Source organism: Beta vulgaris, chromosome 3, assembly GCF_026745355.1.
Source record: "Beta vulgaris subsp. vulgaris cultivar EL10 chromosome 3, EL10.2, whole genome shotgun sequence".
NCBI lineage: Eukaryota > Viridiplantae > Streptophyta > Magnoliopsida > Caryophyllales > Amaranthaceae > Beta > Beta vulgaris.
This window is the reverse complement of record NC_079204.1, coordinates 18,625,880-18,645,954: the sequence shown is the minus strand read 5'-3', so window position 1 is coordinate 18,645,954 and position 20,075 is coordinate 18,625,880. Positions and strand designations below refer to the sequence as shown.

At 37.8% G+C, this 20,075-nt stretch overlaps 1 protein-coding gene across 1 annotated transcript; it reads left to right on the top strand.

Annotated features, from left to right (window-relative positions):
* Positions 1 to 72: 72 nt before the first annotated feature.
* On the top strand, positions 73 to 14,968 carry LOC104889082 (poly(ADP-ribose) glycohydrolase 1). The gene is given in 13 exon segments (XM_048641228.2): positions 73 to 408; positions 1,787 to 1,972; positions 3,548 to 3,651; positions 5,436 to 5,640; positions 5,742 to 5,846; positions 6,606 to 6,648; positions 6,651 to 6,723; positions 7,049 to 7,062; positions 7,065 to 7,191; positions 12,522 to 12,663; positions 12,863 to 13,042; positions 14,576 to 14,638; positions 14,734 to 14,968. Coding segments are annotated over 13 exon segments (1,611 nt in total). The 5' UTR covers positions 73 to 168; the 3' UTR covers positions 14,863 to 14,968.
* Positions 14,969 to 20,075: the final 5,107 nt, after the last annotated feature.

The window sequence follows — 20,075 nt, the reverse complement described above, 5'->3', positions numbered from 1 at the left end:
ATATATTATATATATATATATATATATATATATATATATATATATATATATATATATTTTTATAAGAAAGATCTGATTATCTAATTCTGACACAAGTGGTATAAACTGGTATCGTTGCAGAAGTAAAGCTGTAAAAGGAAGGATTGAAGAATTCAATTTGACAAAACAATGGAAAATCGAGAAGATTTGAGATCAATTCTTCCATATCTCCCACTGACACTAAATTCATCATGGCCAAACCAAGTAATCGAAGCTCTAAAATCGCTCTCTAAAGGACCGAGTCACAGCCGAGTCGATTCAGGAGAAGTCCTCTTTCTCGCCATTTCTGATCTCAGAAACTCTCTTTCTCTCTCCTCTCATCCCTTCGCTAACTCCGCCGCCGACGGATACGCCCTCTTCTTCGATGAGGTAAATTGTTTTTATGATTTTTGGTTGAAATTTGAGCAATTTTTAAGCACGAATTTAATGTAATTTAGTTTACCTAATGGTGTCATTGCTCTTTTTGTTTCTGTGAAATTTTCTTAATTTGATCGTTTTTTGTTGTTGAATGTTGTATTGACTGCAATGTGTTTATGATGCTTCATTTTGATCAGGGGTTTTTTAGGTAGAGGGGATATTTTTGAATTTATTTGGGAGAAAGTATATATGTGAGATACAATGCTTTGCCCAAATCAGAATTGTTCTATATTTTTGTAGTTCAGATTATCAAGAATAGTAGTATATCTGTATATCTAGTGAAATGTAGTATACTTAAATCAATAAAGTAGTATATATACATATAATCATGTCATATGTTGGGTTTTTAAATACTAATTTTTTTTCAATATTAATAAATTACTTTTTGTAATAAGTTTACTATTGTTTTTGCTGAATTTACCACCAAAAATTGTCTGAACTAAAAAATGTTAAGGACGGTTCCCATTTAGGCGTTTCTTTTGACATTCAATAAGAATTTTAGTACTAGTATTGTCAGGAAGAATATGATTTTTTTCTGGGAAAATATTACTGAAAGACTGAAATTTGACAGTTTTGGAGAAATTTAGTAGTATATTATGATTATGAATACCAAAATTAAACTAAGAAGATTTGAATATTACGCTCTTGCCAAAGGCTTCAAAAACATTCTAAGAGGTATTGATTTCGCTATTATACTACTAGTCTTTTATGCACTCGAGGCGTCCAAAAGCATATGAAATTCTTCGTGTATAACAAAGATAGAGATATGGTGATCTTGTTTTTTTTGTTTGGTTAAAGCCGGTAGTTGGCTTCCTTTTTTTCTATTTTTTGGTGTTCCCCATGTGTTGCCATATATAATAGAGATTTTGGTTGGTTCTGTTAGATGAGGATCATTGTAGTTTTGAGCTGCAAGCTGTAAAAATTGTAGACCGCCAGTTGTGGGTTTTAAGGCTACTTTTCGACCTTTACACTTACACTGTGAAGGGAAATTGAATGATATTTCAGATTTTCAGCTGTTTGAAAATGAATAATTGTGTTAGAGGGTCATCTGGGAAATGTTTAGATATCTGTATGTCACATGTTATTTGAAAATGCTTGCTTATGTGTGGTGCTTCTTTGTGTATATGTGGTAAAGGCAATTGTAAGACTTTTAATATAGAGAAGCAAATGCTTAATTTATTTAGGGACTGAATATATAATCCGGTTGTTACTATTTTTGGACAGAAATTGTTTTTGAGTAATCTATGGTGCTACGTGTGAGACAAGTAAAGTATTTATAAAGGGTTGGCCTAAATCTTAGCTAAGGTTGTCACCTTTCTTTTGTGTGCAGTTTTTGTCTAGGGCTGAAGCAGCGAAATGGTTTGGGGAAGTTGTTCCACTGATGGCTAATTTGTTACTGAGGTTTCCCGCTCTTCTAGAATCTCATTATCAATATGCAGACTTAATCATGGTTGGGGTTGATACTGGTCTTCGCTTGTTAGAACCACAACAACCAGGCATTGTTTTCCTCAGTCAGGTACATACGGTTATTCTATAATTGTAAAAAGTAAAAACGGTTCTAATTTTTTTATGCTAAAGCATTGCTCATACAAAATTTGATCTTTGTTTTCTTTTTAAATGCTCTACTTGACTATTCAAGCCAATTGCAATAGGTTTGACCTCATATTGTTGTCAGTTATGACAGTGGATCAGCTAGTTGTCAGTGACATCCTTTTCATATATAGTCAAAATATCTGTCTGTCGTAGTTAGATTTCAGTGATGCTTATTATACTTCAATATGTTATATCGATGAGCTTAGTTACATGGACTCTTCAATTCACCTCAAATACCCGTGTAAGATGCTTGACACTCGGACATGGATACATACACTTCATTTTGGGCCAAAGTCATTGATTTTTTTACAGAATAACGGAGTCAGACACTTGGACACGTACGCGTGTCAGACATGGGTATATGAGTCCAGATAACATAGTTGATGAGATGTTTTCTAGATTTTTCCTTGAAATCAATGTGTTGTTAGATATTCTCTGTTCTCATTGCAATTTAAACATGGCTGTGTTGAGCTTGTCTTATGCAGGTATCTTTGACATGCCTATGTTCTTTAGAATGTAAAAGGTTCTCTATTGGGATAATTGTGTTGTTATCATGGTAGCGATGATAATAATCATAGTGTTTTCTTATAATTTGTGAAGAATAACTTTTTTTAGTTTGAGGAGGAAGAAATAAAGGACAAGAAAGTCGTAGTATTGCCTTTCTTTTCCATCATTGATGTTTGTAGTTAGAGAGGACAGGCTAAATTCGAAATAATAGTCCATAGATATCTTGCGAAGCCTTTGACCAAGTGCTCTTTATGGTTCTTTTTGTGCCACGATGACTAGAATGTCTCACATCTTTGAGGTTAAGACTTAAGTACTATAATGCATAATTGGCAAGCTTAATTACTTCTTCCCTTTGAGAGAGTTACATGTAAATTGTATGTGAAAATCTAATACGAATTTTATTCTCTCCGGCACATATCCTCTCTTTGCTGAGAAATCATGAAGGTATACTATTTTCCTTGAGTTATATATTTGACTTTCATGTTCATGCTAATCATGGCAAAAAAAAAAAAAAAAAAAAGAAATGTATTGGCCATATAGGCAAGCAGATATGAGTAGATGGTATCTGTTTAATTCACTACGTCAGTCGTCAGTCATCACGCATCAATCGTGAAACTTATTCATGATGGGAAAATGAATCTACCAAGTAGAATAGGGAATGTGCTAGGGATAAATTTGAGAAATTCATGTTCTCCCAGTGGAGTGTCATGCAGTAGATTTTGGTTTTCTTGGCAAAAATTAGGCAATATTTGATGGGAATCGTTCAGTACCAAGTATGACAAAAAATGATATAAAAATTTGTGGATAATTGTTTGCATTGGACGCTTCACACTTATACAAGGTAGTATCATGTTCCCACTTCTAATTGTCACCCCTTTTTTTTAAAATTAGCATTTGTACAGCGTTGTGTTTTATTTTCACTTTCAGATCTCCACTCGTATATGTAATGTGAAGAGGTCCCCTAACAGCAAGTTTCCATATTTTTGTATAGGAGCTTATTGCCGCTTTGCTGTCATGTTCCTTCTTTTGCTTGTTTCCAACTGCTAATAGAGTCGCCAAACATCTACCAGTGATCAACTTTGATCGCTTATTTGCGTATGTTATCCCTTTCCTTCCTTTGGTGGATTTTCAAGTGTGTGCGTGGAAAGTCAGTGGTAAACTTGAATTGATTAGTTACCCCAATGCATAAAAATTTATGTGTACATATGGTGCTCGGACTCGGATACTCATGTTGGACTTGACTACCTGAGTATGTGTTCATGTTTTGGATTTGGCTATTTTATGAATAACTTCCATGATCTAACCCACTGGAGTGTTCAAAGTGTCCATATCCATGTTGGAATGTTAATGGTCCGATGCGGGTACTTAAGGTGAATTGAAGAGTCCGAGTAACATAGGTATATGTATAATATATGTTGATGACTTTAAAAATTCTATTTAGTTAGCTCCTGCTTGCCTATTCTCCTCACTCTTGATATCTAATCATAACTGACGCAGTCGGAAATTATGGAGAAAAGCAAGCGCTAATCTCGATCAAGAACAAACAGATTTATTAAATCTGTAAAAACTCCGGAATCCACCAGAAACTCTGTGATATTATTAAAAGTCAAAAACTGCCTCCAAACATTGACCTAATAATGTTTAAATACTTGAAACAAAACCCTGATACGAATTTAAGGAAATAATAAAATCCGAAAATAATTAAAATGCTGATTTCGGGCCTTAAACGAACTCGGATGGCTTAAAAAGCCTATAGGTCACGGCGTAGTAGAAATCACAATAAGCAATCAGACTCGTTGGCCCGTTCCGCTTCCGAAAATGTATCACAATAAGCAATCGGACTCCGTCAGCCCGATTAGTAGAAATCATTTCAGGCTTTTTTGTCGAACTTCATTATCGAACTTATCCGCTAACCTTCCTACGTCAATAACTTTTATGCATCCACATGAATACTTTTATTTCATGATCAGAACAATCCCCCCCCCCCCCATCTGAGTAAGTTAAAACCCTTTCATCAAAGCTACTAGCAATTTGTTGGGTACGACAATTGATAGTTGAGACACTAGCACTTGCTGGATTCTTAGTGGTATAGGATGAGGCATGTAAACTATTTTCTTATAATGTAGATTTAACTGGACTTGCCTTCACTATAATCTTCACTTCTTCGGCTCATAATGGGGACATAACATCTCTTACTACAATTTGGTTCATGAAGTGCTTTCAGGCTGGGAGCAAGGAGTTAACATATGATTTTATAGCTTTAGAGAAGGTGCATGTTAAGAAGCATGACTGCTATGCTTGTGCTACCTGGCTTGAGAGATCTCTTACAAAAAAACAATATAGAGAAAGTGTGGATTGAGAGATCTTATGACTCACTGACTTAGTGAGATAAATGCTTAAGAGTCTTTGGTACTGGGGTCAAGATAAGTTATCATTTGTCACAGTTAGATTCTGATGATAGGTCATGTCTATAATATATTGTCTAAGTCTAAAACATTGGTACTCTTAGTTTAGTTTGACCATTTCTGTCTATAATGTAAAATCAAGTCTGATAGATTGGTCATGTTGCAGTGTTTCTTTACTTTAGTGTCTTTATCAAGACTCAAGGGGGTGTAATCTGGTAAGTTTCTGATGCTGCTTTTGTTGCTAATAAGGTTATTACTCAATCTTATGAGTATCTAAGATGAATTGGTAAGTTGAGTTGTGACCATGACTCATGAAGGTTTAGAGTTGAGTTATGAGTTGTCGTGGTTCATTATTACTTCTGATCCTACTATGATGTTTGAATCTTTTTGCACATGACTGTATCCACTTATCACTCGCTTCTTTTCTTAGTTGTTCTATATGTGAAGTCATGACAAGTTTTTAAAAAATTTCAGGAGTTTGTATGAAAAGAACCATGAAAATCTCGAGCACAAAATCAAGTGCATTGTACATTATTTTGAGAGGATACATTCAAGTGTACGGGTGGGATATGTTTCATTTGAAAGGAAAGTTCTTGTTCTGGAGAACAATGCGCCTCTTGTTACTTATCCCACTTCTAATTTATGGGCTAAATCTGTAGTTCCTCTCTGCCTGTTTGAGGTAACAAAAATATGGCCTTAAACATATATAGCTACTGTATGAAGTTTGAACAATGTATTAGACAATGGACCACTAATTAAAATTTCACATATCTGTGAAAGGTTTGCTCTTCAGGCTTGATAGAGGACCAGCTTAGAGGGGCTCTGGAAGTTGATTTTGCTAACAAGTATCTGGGTGGTGGTGCTCTGTCTAGGGGTTGTGTTCAGGTGTGGTAAATTACAATATTTGAAGATGTGGATCATAGATGCTTTGTTGCTTCTAAATACTTTTCTGAATGTTCCTGTTCTCTTGTATATTGTGAAGTTCTCCCCTGGATAATGTCTCTTCCGAGTGTCACCATGGTTTCTTGCTGATCGTCGTTCCCACAACTTTCTTGTACTTAATTTACGGTTTTTTCACCAAATACCCCCGATAAATCGGAAAATTCACCAGATACCCTCAATGTTTTAGATATTCACCATATACCCGTGACTTTTCGAAAACTTTCACCAAATGCCCTTTTCTTAACTGTCGTTAACTCGCCCTTTGCATTATTTAGGATTTTGCCACAATTAACCCCTAACCTTAAAATCTAAATCCTAATATGAACCCTAATCTAAACTCAATGATTGACATGTTGTATGTTGGTAAAGGTGGATGCTGATTGATCTGTGCTGAGAAAAATGCACAGCGGTCAAAAATTATTTGGTTGTGAGATTGTGAACAATGTTGTATGTAAGAGGGTTAGATGAGGGTTTTCCTTGACAATTTCATACACCTTCAGTTACAAGGTCCTTGATGTGTTGGTTTTGGTCTGATGTGTTGGTTATGGTCTTCTCTAGTTACATCTAACGTCGAATCATGTCCAAGCTGTTAACAGCTGAGGTGCTATGCTGGAACTTGTAATTGTTGATACCTGACCACTCTTTCATACTACTTTTATAAGAGGAAATAGCCTGTTTCATTGTTAATTAATCTTTTTGTAGGAGGAAATTCGTTTTATGATCAATCCTGAACTGATTGCTGGCATGCTTTTTTGCCTTCCATGTCAGACAATGAGGCGATAGAAACTGTTGGTGCAGAACGATTCTCAAATTACTCAGGGTTAGTGCTGATGGAATCTGATGTTAAAACCATTTTTTTTCCCGCAGATACATGTTTTAGAATTGTCCTCAGACTGTGGTATTGCATTGAGGGGTTTGAAAACCCTTCCTTGTCAAGAACGTATTTGTTTTATCGTTCTCCCTTAAGGTTGATGTTGTGAAGATCTAAATATGAGAATTATAAAGACTGAAGTTATTTAAATTGGTGTATTTGGTAGCTATTTTATAACACTAACATAATTCTTAGTCATATAGGCATTGTTTTGCTTGTTAAATGGAACCATAATCTGCATCTTCTTATCATGCGATCTTAAAATTTGTTGTAGGTATGCCTCTACATTCGTTATGCTGGCAACCATGTGGACATAAGAGAAATAGATTCTTTTGGAAGGCGTAAAACAATAATTGTTGCAATAGATGCACTGCGCAGTCCAGGATTGCGACAATACAGAGTTGACTCTCTCTTAAGGTTTGGATTCCTGATTTTTCTTTTTGTAATTCATTTAAGGGTTGGCAGAGCTCTGGCTGTTAATCAATTTTTGCTTCTCATGACAAGTCAGATTTGAAAGGATAGTAAGTATGCTAATAAGGACTTACCGTGAGTCCTCGTGATAGACCATTCATAATTTTATACAGGTCTCTGCTGCTGGGATTCATTTCAGGTTCTTTTGTCTTACAGAGGTTAAAGAGAAAGATGTTGTGACTCAGGTTACTTCTGCATTCTCGCATTTTCCCCATGAGAGATGTTGGTTTACTGAGTCTAAAGTGAGTAGTTATTGATTAGCTAAGCCAATATAGAGAGAATCAGGCTGTATATTGATAAGAACAAGATGTGCCCAGAGCCTCTGAGGAGCTGGGTTCCTCCCAAAGTCCCAAGAATACAAACACTCAAATATTTTGTGGATACCTTTCCTTACAATTATCTCACTATCTATAGACATACTCCTAAAGGTTACCCTAGAAATACTTTCTGGCCAACGGGATTATTCTAAGGTAAAGACAAGTTAGCTGAAGTAATACTAAAGAAAAAAAGAGAGCTGATGTTAGCAATCATTGGCCTGCTCATAAATCTAGAACCTTCTAGAACTTTCAAGCTACTTATTTTGGCGCCTGGAGGCTGGAATACACAAATTTTGTGGTGGTTTGGGTGCGTTCATGACATTACCCGCCGTCCAAAGTTTCACCTTGTCCTCAAGGTGGAAGGTGGGAACCTTTGATTCATTGCTGCCAGATCTTACCATGTAGCTTTACTTTCAAGGAGGTCCTTCCATTTAATGAGGATTTCCATTGGTTTTCCTGGGGTGCCATAGCGAACATCTAGGAGTGCAACCATTAGTTCCATATCAGGAGAGAGTTGTCAGGTAGGTTGCTGGGAGGATTTGGGTTGCCAATGGCTGGTTTCAATTGAGAAATGTGGAATACTGGGTGTATTTTGCTGTTGGGGAAAGGTTGAATTTATATGCCTCTTGCCAATGCGTTCTGTAATCTGGTAGGCCCATGATAGCGAGCTGCTAGCTTCTCACATGGCCTTCTAGCCAAAAATTTCTATTGATGCGGCTTGAGGTATACATAGTCCCCAATTTCCAGTTGCAGCTCCCTCCTCTTTTTATCAACCAAAATTTCATCTTTTGTTGATCCCTTAGAAGATTCACACGCAGATTATCCATAATTGCATCATGTTCTTGAAGGTCATTGTCTAGTGAATCCACCGGTGTTTGATCGTGCCCAACATGGATCAGAGGAACGGAGGTCTTTCCCATATAATGCGTTGAATGGGGTCATCTGGGTAGATACATGGTGAGATGTGGGGTACCAGAATTCTGCCCATGGAAGCCGATTAGGCCACTGTTTTGGTTGCCCGTTCACAAAGCACCGCAAATAGGTTTCCAATTCCTTGTTAATATGCTCCGATTGACCATCCGTTTGAGGATGATAGCCGGTGCTTCTCTTAAGAGCCATGCCTTGGAGTCAAAAGAGCTCCCTCCAAAAAACTCATGAATATCTCAGTGTGATACAGTAGAGGTTGATACAGTAGAGGCTGGGAATGTGTGAAATATGTGAAGTCGAACTACCTCTTTGATAAAACCTCCAGCTATAGTAGCAGCGGTCAAACGATGTTTAAGGCTTAAGAAGTGGGCAAATTTGGTGAAACGATCCACTACCCAATATGGTATCTACTCTAGAGGGAGGTAAGCCTTCGATGAAATTTATGGTGATGTCATCCCAGACTTAAGAGGCTGGGATTCGGTTTGAAGTTTTGTTTTGCTGACATACTTGATTCATCACATATTGTGCAAGAGTGCTTCTCATCTCGACCCATTACTAGAAGCCATTCAAAGGTAGGTTTTAGATCTCCAGAATGCCCACCGTTTGGGCCATCATGATAAAACTTTAGCAGGCTTTGGACCAAGGAAGACTTAGGAGGCAAAATAATGCAGCCTTTGTACATGACTAGGCCATTTTTAATGGTGAATCCTACCATGGGCTGGCCTCCCCTTTCCAAATTTGTAACAAGCTGCTGTATGTAAGGACCCTTCTTCGGTTCTGTACAACATCCAAGCTTGTTCTACTGGTGCATATCAATGGATCTCAAACTTAAAGCTCGTTAATTTGCTAACCCACCGTTGGTAGTCAGCAGTCATCATCGACTTCACGTTGCTCAATGATGAACTTCAGACTTTTTTGGTCCGTCCTTATCACAAACCGACGACCTAAAAGATAATGCCTCCATTTTTGGATGACAAAAATGATTGCCATGAGCTCCTTCTAGTAGATAGACTAAAGGCGACTACGAGGTCCTTTTGCATAAGCAGACCTTTAAGCCAAAACCCGAAGCGTCCGCTTTAACGATGAATTGCTGGGTAAAGTCTAGCATGGCCAACACCGAGACAGTCAACCTTTCAAAAATTTGGGTGGCTTCCGGTGTCCAAGCAAAACTATTTGTTAGTAGAGAGGCAATCTTGACATAATTTGCCACGAACTTGCAGTAATGTCGGGTAAGTCTAAGAAAACCCCGTAGTTCCAACCCCGTAGTTCCTGGATCCTCCTTGGAAGAGGCCATTTTATCATAGCTTTCACCTTTTCCAGGTGTGCTGCCACTCTTTTTGTTGATATAACGTAGCCAAGTAGGCCACTTGTTGTCTTCCAAACTCGCATTTCCCAAGGTTGGCATACAGTCAATGCTCAGCTAAGGTGTGGAGTACAGGACTTGATTAAAGTGGTAGGGGTGGAATTCCTCACCGAGGCTATAAACCAATATGTCATCGAAGAATACAAGCACAAATTTTCTTAAGAATGGCCGAAACACCAAAATTAGTGTCACCCTCCAAGGAAAGTCGACTTTTTCACTGTCGGGAGGGAAATCAAGTTATGGTTGTCCCCACAGTCCACCATAACCACCACTTCACATCCATTAATGAGACCCAAAAGATTCATTGTTTTTCAGGTTTGTCAATCCCACTTTTGAGTTCAAGGACACTTCAACATCGGTGATCTCGACGCCGGTTTCTTATCCTGGATCATACTCCTCCGTCGGATTTTGGGGTGGATCTTCCTTGCCATCCATTATGCGGAAGCTAAATTCCTTCCTCTGTCAATGGTTCCCTTGGGACCATTTGTCATCACATAAAGCATAGCCCCTTTTCACGGCGGAATTGGAGTTATTTGACAATCGACGGACATGTGGTTGATTGCGTGGGTTTGGGTAATCAGCTCTGTGGTGGTGGTTGTTTGAAGAAAGGGTGGGTTATTTTTTAATTAGGAAAGGGTATTGTTTTTGGTGGAGTTTTGGGCTGGTCCAATTAGGTCTCGGGTGGAATTTAGAGAAAGGGAGGTTCGGGCTGATGGTCCATCTGTGGACATTCCCCCCCCACTTGGGCTACTGTTGAGTTTCTCCTCATCTTATAAGGCCAAGTCCATGGCCTGATCAAAATTAATTGATCCCATTAAAATGGAACTCTGCCTTAATATCATTTTTTAGACTTTTGATAAACCGGTCTAGTTTGGTTTTGGGTGGGATTTAGAAAAAGGGAGGTTTGGGCCGTGGACTCAGATGGTCCATAACTGTACTTTCTCCCACTTGGGCTACTCTTCAGTTTCACCTCAACTTTTATGGCTACGTTCATGTCCTAGTCATCATTAATTGAGCCCATTAAATGGACTCGTGCCTTAATATCATCTTTTAGACCTTTGATAAACAGGCCCATTATGCACTCAGAGCGTATTCGATGAACCTCCTCTTATACTGCATCACTATTCCCACCTACTCCAAAGTAAACCATTGTTTGTGAAGTGAACCCTTGTGGGTACGCCTGAAATGCCGGAGTAAGAGAGTTTTTAGCTCCTCTCACCAGCATACCGGTTATCGGCGGTGCTCCCACTAATAGTAAGCCAACACATCATCTTGAAGGGACATCGCATCTGCTTCTAACTTCTCTTCTTACTTCAATCGATAGAAATCAAATACCTCTATGCCCATAGTATTGATCCTCAGGGGGCTTGAACCATCAAAGAGGAGCATGTCAAGCTTTCTTACCTCCACTTGTGTCCACCATCTTGTGGCGGATTTCCTTCCATCCTATTAATCTGAAAGTTCCTCTCATATATAAGGAATTGATCAAGTTTCAGAGTCAAAGATCATAGTTCTCGAACGAGCAATCGAAAAGATTCTAGAGCATCTTCGCGGTTAGGTATGGTTCCCCCATTGTAGTACCAAGTACTTCCTGTCGAGCTTTGATATGATCCGATTCTATAAGTAAGCATCTCTTGTAAAATATGAGCAACACTTAATCCTTCTAGAACCCAAACCTCCATTTCTCTTAACCGTTGTCCTTCTTGCTTGGCTCTTCCTCAGGGGTTGTTGTGTAACAAGTGCATAATGACCACTCAAACATCCATGGATTTTATCATCAACTTGATTAATAAATTTCAATATATAAGGATTTCCTATTATAACAGGTTGTTCGAAAGGATCTCGTTCTTCCATCTAATACTCTACCCTTTCCCGGATACTTGTGTTTAAATACCCACAGGTTCGCTGTTTGAAATCCAGGATGGGGTTTCTCGGAAATCTCGAGCTCTCTTTGCTTGGGTATGGACGAAATGGTGGAGAGAACTTCCTCCCTAAGCTTTCCTTAGTGCTCGGCGAAGGTGGCAGCTAGGAGGGAGATTTCTTCTCGCAGGGCCCTTATGGACTCTTCTTGCTACCATGGAGGCTGGTGGGCCCTTGCCGTAATGTCTCCTTGATAGAGGTAACCTCTTGCTCTATTGTCTCTACTCTTAGGTTGCTTGAAGGGGGTGCCATGAGCGTTCCCAGGATTCGGCTCTGAATTCTGATACCAAGTTGTAAAATGAATCAACTCGGGGGAGGGAAATAAACAGTTTAGGTGGAAACTTTGATAAGAATATCTTTTGGCCAACAGGATTATTCTAAGGTAAAGACAAGATAGCTGAAGTAATACTAAAGACAAAATAGCTGATGTTGCAATCATTCCAATCATTCGCCTGCTCACCAATGCAGAACCTACTAGAACTTTCAAGCTACTTCTTTCGGCGCCTGGAATACACCAGTTTTAGTGGTGGTTTGGGCGCGTTCATGACAGGTCATTGTCTATTTAGTCATAATGGAGGTAAATGGAAAAAAGGTACAGTTTGTAAACAGTTATAGTGATAGTGAAGAATGTTCTAACGCCATAGGTTATTTGACATTTTAAAGTTATTTAGCACATAATGATGTAGTCAATTGCTGAAATATCAATTCATGTAGTTAAGGTGAGATAGCAAGCTCTTTAATTTTGACAGGGAGGTTAACAAGGCATTTTGTGGCTTTCTTGATCAACCAAACTATCAGCAGTATCAGATGCTGTTGCAATACTGTGACTCTTGCGTAGTTCGAGGTGGTAATGATCCTATGGATGCCGACGTATCTGATATCCAAGCAACAGTAAGGAGGCGACTTTCTTGTATTGAATGTGCTTTGCTATTTGACTTCTTTATTTTTCGCTGTTCTTTCATTATTGAGCTCCGCAGTTTCTTGACAATTGTTTTCTGGCCTGTGATGGAGTAGGTAATTTTTATATCAAGTTAGGTTAAATTTTCAACATAGATCTGATTCTTGATCTTTATTTATGAGCCATTTCCAGTTAGTTGAGGACAGTGGGATGTCTCCAGACAATAACGAAGCAAAAACAACTCAAAATGTTACTAGTCAGATGCAAGTGCATCATAGTGATGTTGGAATTGCTACTGGAAACTGGGGTTGTGGTGCTTTTGGTGGAGATCCTGAACTTAAGTCGGTGATACAATGGCTAGCTGCATCTCAGGTGACAATTACTTCCATCTCTGTTCTAAATATGGATTCTCGTAGAGGTACGAAACTTAAAAGCGTAAAATGTGTCATTTTTCCTGAGAGGTAGCTCTTATAAATATTTGTCATAAGATAGTCACCAACTCTAAAATTCAACTCTGGTAAAATAGTGTGAATCTTCTATCTCATTGGAGTTGCTTTTATGCCCTGTATTACCAAACTGTAGGGCTATCGGAGTTGCTTTTATTCCCTGTATCACCAAACTGTAGGGATATCGGAGTTGCTTTTATGCCCTGTTTTACCAAATCGTAGATGCAGCCTTCAGAGTTTCAGACTCCCATTCATCTATTATACTGGTCTAATGATTGTGGTAAATGAAGGGCCTGCTCCTCCTTATTTCACTTGTTTGGTTAACATTGACATGTCGGATACTGCTTGAAGTTGTAGTGCTATGAACTGGCATAGCTAATTCAGGATTTTGATGATTAGTAAGGACTAAAAGTGGATTTGTATTAATAAGATGGAAAATGCAGATGATATATAGATAGTAGAAAGCTTTGAAGAGGCTTGATTCTTTCCCAAATGAACTCTTAAAAGCTCACCAAAACTCTCATCCATATTCCCCATAACTTGGCTCCCCCAATCTCCTGTATTTATAGGATTTTTTCCCTCACTAATTCTTAACTTATTTTTCAAGCTAACCTCTAACTAAACAATAATGCTATACCAATAGTACCCCTCTCCCTGTGGCAGTTCATTGCATAGAGGTGTTTGTTCTGGTCTGCTGTGTCTGCATCTTTTTTAATCTGCAGATCTCTACGATTCATTCATTTTGACATTTACTTTGTTAATCTGAGCACTTTTAGTTCTGATCTACATAGTATGGCTTGTTCAGTTGTCTGGTATCTTTCTTTTGCCGATTTTGCGACTGAGGAGAACAAGCCTCTATTTGTCAACGGAAACTATATGGACATAATCCATTTACATACCTGCACCTAATATCTGATGTTTCCCAGTTCTGGGACTCGTGTCCGATTTCTGAATCTTTGTTGGTGGAAGGTTGTTAATTGGCGGACTGATCTGACTTACTTGCAGAATACAAGGGCTTGATTGATCTCACCTTTCACCTACCCCCTTCCCTGCCCAAAAAAGAAGCCTTTATGTCTATACAATAATTAATATATCCTCCTAAAAGAACACCTTAGGAACTAGCAATCAACATTGCTGGTTAATGTTTGTCACAGAATTTCACAACTCGAGCAGAATTCCATGTTCTTGTGTAAAGTCCAACTGCCCAGGTAGCTAGAATTGAAGAATATGTTTCTACAAAGTTAAGTTTTTTTGCAAAAAGTGTGGGGACAGTAAAGGCTTTGTGAGACGATGACCCAAAGAGTTGCTATTGCCGCCCTTTGTATTCGTGATTTATTGCATTAGTTTCTTTTCTGAGAAATTTGTTAGAAGCGTGAGAAGGAATGTGTTTTTCTTCCTGTTGTGCATTCTCCATGGTCCATTAAATCTTTTCTTTTGTTCCGGTGCTCAACCTTCTCAGGCTCTAAGACCTTACATTTTACATTACACATTTGGAATAGAAGAATTGCGAAATTTGGATCAGGTACCTTTTTAGTTTTTTTCTTGGGTGCTTTTGGATACCTGTTTGAAATTTGAATTACAGAATATTTTTCCTGATCATTTGGAAATACAATGCAGGTATGTAAATGGATTATGTCCCATAACTGGACTGTGGGAGATCTGTGGAACATGTTGGTCGACTATTCTTCCAAACGCGCAAAGGGAGAAACAAAACTCGGTTTCTTTTCTTGGCTGCTGCCATGTTGAATCGATTGTAAATCAGTTTCTTGTCATGTAACATTCTCATGTCATTTGTTTTGTTGCAGATATTTTCCCTACTTGTAAATAGAACCACAGTTCGAATTTCTTGTTATTTGTTTGCACTTATTGCTTGATTCACTTTGAGAAAACTCTTTCCTAGCTGAGATTGAGCATCTAGGGATTAATCTCTTCAGTTGGTGGACCGTGGATCACAATTGCGATCTCGTCAGGCTGGAAATCTAGATCGTAAAAGTCATTTGTTATCCTACTCAATTGTAGATTGAGAGCGGGTGTGTAGTGTCTGAAGCACAATGTTGCTGCTGAGATATGACTTGTTTTTTTTTTTTTTTTTTTTTTTTAATTAGGAAAGATAATTGGTTTTGAAGACCAACTCCTGCTAGCTTACTAGACTGCAAGGTACACCAACTCAGAGGTTAGGTACAATGCTAAACAGTTCAGAAGTAAATTTTCCGACATATTCTTTGGATGAGGTTTTGAACCTTGGGAAATGTCCTAGAATTTGAGGTGGTATTCCACTTAGTTATCACCTCTTCCTCCAGATATGACTTTTGATTTTGAGGGATATTTTTAGTGTTCAATTGGGCTGCTAGGATCATATTCTCCATGCGAAAATCACAACATCAAATAGCTTTTGAAGTTTTGTATAATTCACATTTCATATTGTTGAAGGCGGCTATCATGATTATTCATGAATAATATGCATGGCTAAATTGAGTGATTCAATGAATATTTTGCACGGTATAAATTTGAATTTCATGATTAATGTGCATAATACACCCTTTGTTTAGATTTCCCATTCCCTAATGCGGTATATAGTTAATACATTCATGGAAATTTTTTTAGAAAAACCTTTCAAATGTTCAATTTTGTCAAAAAAAAAAACTTTCAAATGTTCAATTTTTTTTTTTTAAAAAACTTTTAAATGTTCAAGTTTGTCAAAAAAAGAACTTTTAAAAGTTCAATTTTGCAAAAAAAACCTATTAGAGCATTTTGTGAAAAAAACGTAAACTTAATTTCCTTTGCGAGATAAAATCTATTTTCATTTTCCTGTGTGGTTTTTGAAATGCATAGTTCATATTATAATTTACTATGTAATTTTTTTTAAAGAAACTGAAAGATCAATTATGGAGCACGATCCAATATCTATAACTTTTTTATCAATTTTTCTAAAGTGTTTGATTTAAAATTTCAATTCACATTACTAAATGATTAAGAAAAACACCTATACCAACTAGTTTAATTATAAAATTCATTATCATTAACATCATATATCAAATTCGTCTTTGCAACTTGGGACAGAAAATGAGTCCACATGCTGATATGGGTCCAAACAACTTGTAAAACTAACTTGGTATCAGGAGCCTAGCTCCCTGCTACTAAGAATTAGAATAATTCCAGACAAACTGACAGAAGAGAGAAAAGAATAGAATTCAGAATTGAGAGGGATCAAAAAGAGAGAGAAGAGATAGACAGAGAAATAGGAGGGAGAAGAGTATTTTTATTTCTTGGATAATCTTTCTAATACAACCTCAGTTTGTATTTAAAGGTCTCCCTACATGTAGCTGATTTAACTAACATTCAAAAATCAGTTAGAATTAACTAACAGAACAGAAAGCTAACAATTTGTCAACTTGGCGCCAAACTTAACTAACTTTTACAAGTTAGTTTTACAAGTTGTTTGGACCCATATCATACTTTCCCCCATGATAAAGACTTGACCCGAAGTCTGTGATATCATGAAACTAGATAACAAAAGTAGGGAGTTGCAATATGAACTCAGATGCAATTTCCCATGTAGCTTCATGAGATGAAAAACCCTTCCAATGCACCAAGTACTGCAGCTGATCTTTTCCTTGCCTCTGAACTGTCCTCTGAGCTAGAATAGCTTCAGGTAAAATAGGAGAAGTTGGGGCTTGGCCTTGGAACCAAGACGGAATGTTAGCAGTCAAAGGCAAAGTACCTTGAAAGATCTTCAATTGAGAGTCATGAAATACATTATGTATTTTGGCATCAGTAGGGAGCTTGAGCTTGTAAGCAACCTTTCCAACTGGAGCAATAATCTGGAAAGGGCCATAGTACTTAGGACTCAACTTTTGATTACTCCTATGCTGCACATATACTTGTCTATAAGGATGCAATTTAAGCCAAACCCAATCACCTACTGTAGAACTCCTCTCTGATCTGTGTTTATCTGCCAGGTTCTTCATTCTACGTTGAGCCCTTGTTAAATGAAACTTGACCAAAGCAATCATGGCCTCTCTCCTTACCATACTCCTGTCAACTTCAGCATTGGATGAGTCACCAGCCAAGTAAGGAAGATGTAGGGGAGGAGCTTGATTATAGACTACTTCATAAGGTGTTAGTTGAGTAGAGGTGTGAAGATGAGTATTATACCTCCATTCAGCCATTGGTAACCACATACACCACTCTTTGGGAGAATTGCTCCTGGTTGATTCAATTTATTGAATTGCTCCACAACATTCGAACTTCTATTATCTTTAAATATTGCTGCCAAATCAATTATGAAATCATCCCATTCTATGTTTGCCCTTACTGACAAATAACTTGTAACCAATGGCTGAATGGTGGTATAATACTCATTTTCACACTTCTACTCAACTAACTCCTTATGAAGTAGTCTATAATCAAGCTCCTCCCCTACATCTTCCTTACTTGGCTGGTGACTCATCCTATGCTGAAGTTGACAGGAGTATGGTAAGAAGAGAGGCCATGATTGCTTTGGTCAAGTTTCATTTAACAAGGGCTCAATGTAGAATGAAGAACCTGGCAGATAAACACAGATCAGAGAGGAGTTTTACAGTAGGTGATTGGGTTTGGCTTAAATTGCATCCTTATAGACAAGTATCTGTGCAACATAGGAGTAATCAAAAGTTGAGTCCTAAGTACTATGGCCCTTTCCAGATTATTGCTCCAGTTGGAAAGGTTGCTTACAAGCTCAAGCTCCCTACTGATGCCAAAATACATAATGTATTTCATGTCTCTCAATTGAAGATCTTTCAAGGTACTTTGCCTTTGACTGCTAACATTCCATCTTGGTTCCAAGGCCAAGCCCCAACTTCTCCTATTTTACCTGAAGCTATTCTAGCTTAGAGGACAGTTCAGAGCCAAGGACAAGATCAGCTGCAGTACTTGGTGCATTGGAAGGATTTTCCATCCCATGAAGCTACATGGGAAATTGCATCTGAGTTCATATTGCAATTCCCTACTTTTGTTATATAATTTCATGATATCACAGACTTGGGGTCAAGTCTTTTTCATGGGGGAAAGTATGATATGGGTCCAAACAACTTGTAAAACTAACTTGTAAAAGTTAGTTAAGTTTGGCGCCAAGTTGACAAGTTATTAGCTTTCTGTTCTGTTAGTTAATTCAACTGATTTTTGAATGTTAGTTAAATCAGTTACATGTAGGGAGACCTTTAAATACAAACTGAGGTTGTATTAGAAAGATTATCCAAGAAATAAAAATACTCTTCTCCCTCCTATTTCTCTGTCTATCTCTTCTCTCTCTATCTGATCCCTCTCAGTTCTGAATTCTATTCTTTTCTCTCTTCTGTCAGTTTGTCTAGAATTATTCTAATTCTTAGTAGCAGGGAGCTAGGCTCTGCATCTCATGCTCTCATTGTAACACAAATCCTCCAATCAGTCAATTGCTGCCAAAAGAAATTAAGAAAGTAACTTTCAAGACAATTTGAAGTTAGGTTGGAGAAGGAAAGAATGATTCCTTAGAATATGCTTCCTTACTTCCTTATAATCGATCTCATAGCTGATGCCAAAAAGACCATTTTCTTTTCTTTGTTTTTTTTGTCTTGAACAAAGTGATGTCTGCTGTGCAAAAGTGTTTTGCAGGGATGAATATGTTTTGTAGAGTGAATTGATTATACTCTCTAGTTTTTTTGTATGATCAGATACACGACCAAATTTCAAGGATCATGTACCTCTTTTCCTTTTTCCTTTTGTTTCGACGTCATTCGGTCTTGACATATTTATTTGAATTGCAGCTCATCAGATTTTGTGAAATACTGAACTTCTACGCTATTTTTGGAGTAATCTCAGAAGCTCTAGACTAGTAAGGTGATGATTCTTATTTATACCCCATTAAGTCTTTTAATTTTTTTTCAATATTTTTTTTGTTATGCAAGTGTTGTTTGTAATGTCTTGCATGTGACAAATTCTTTTATGACACTTGCCATCGGAAGACAATCAAGTCCACTACTTAAGTGTTCATCGCGATGGGTTAGTGATGACACATCGTAGTTGTTAGGTCAGTTGATAATTATGCTGAATCTAGCAATTAAAGATGACACTTTTGGAAGTGCGTTTGAAGACAATCAAGTCAATTACTTAAGTGTTCATTGCGACGGGTCAGTGATGACGCATCGGAGTTGGGTCAGTTGCTAATTATGCTGAACCTATCAATTAAAGATGACACTTTGGGAATTTCGTTTGTAGACCATCAAGTCCACTACTTAAGTGTTCATCATGATAGGTCAGTGATGTCGCCGGAGTTGCTAGGTCAATTGCTAATTATGCTAAACCTAGAAATTAAAGATGACACTTTTTTTCCTCCTAAATGCTCTCTAGGTGCACGATAAGGTGAAGTACTATTGTGAGCCGAGTGGTGGATGAGGCGGAAAAAGAAGAGTTCCGGTGCCGACGAAGGGTCATCGGAGGCCGGAAACTCTACTAAGTCTAATGGGGAAACTATTAATCAGGTTGTTGGCGCTGATTTTGTAGAAGGCAATGGAACAGTAACTAAGGTTTTGAAAGCAGCGATTATTATGGTTCAAGAGCCAATGATAACAGAGGTTCAGGCACCGGAATATGCGAATGATTTAAGTGAAAAGAGTCATAACTTCTGGAAGAGTATGACACAGAGTAAGATTTCAGAGAAAGGTATGGTTCTAAACTATGTTACTCCTTCTGTTGTTAATGGTGAAAATGTAGCCAACTGGATAGAGTGGATGTTGGTAGAGCCACTGAAAGTTGGCAAAAATGCTTTAATTGTCTATGTCATTGGACGAAATCCTAGTCTCATGGCTATAATCAATTACTATAAAACTCAGTGGGCTCCCAAGATCGAACCTAAAATTTTTAAACATGATGAGGGATACTATGTGGTGAAAATGGAGACAGTTGAGGATAGAGATGCAGTGTTGTTTTCAGGATCTCATCTGTTT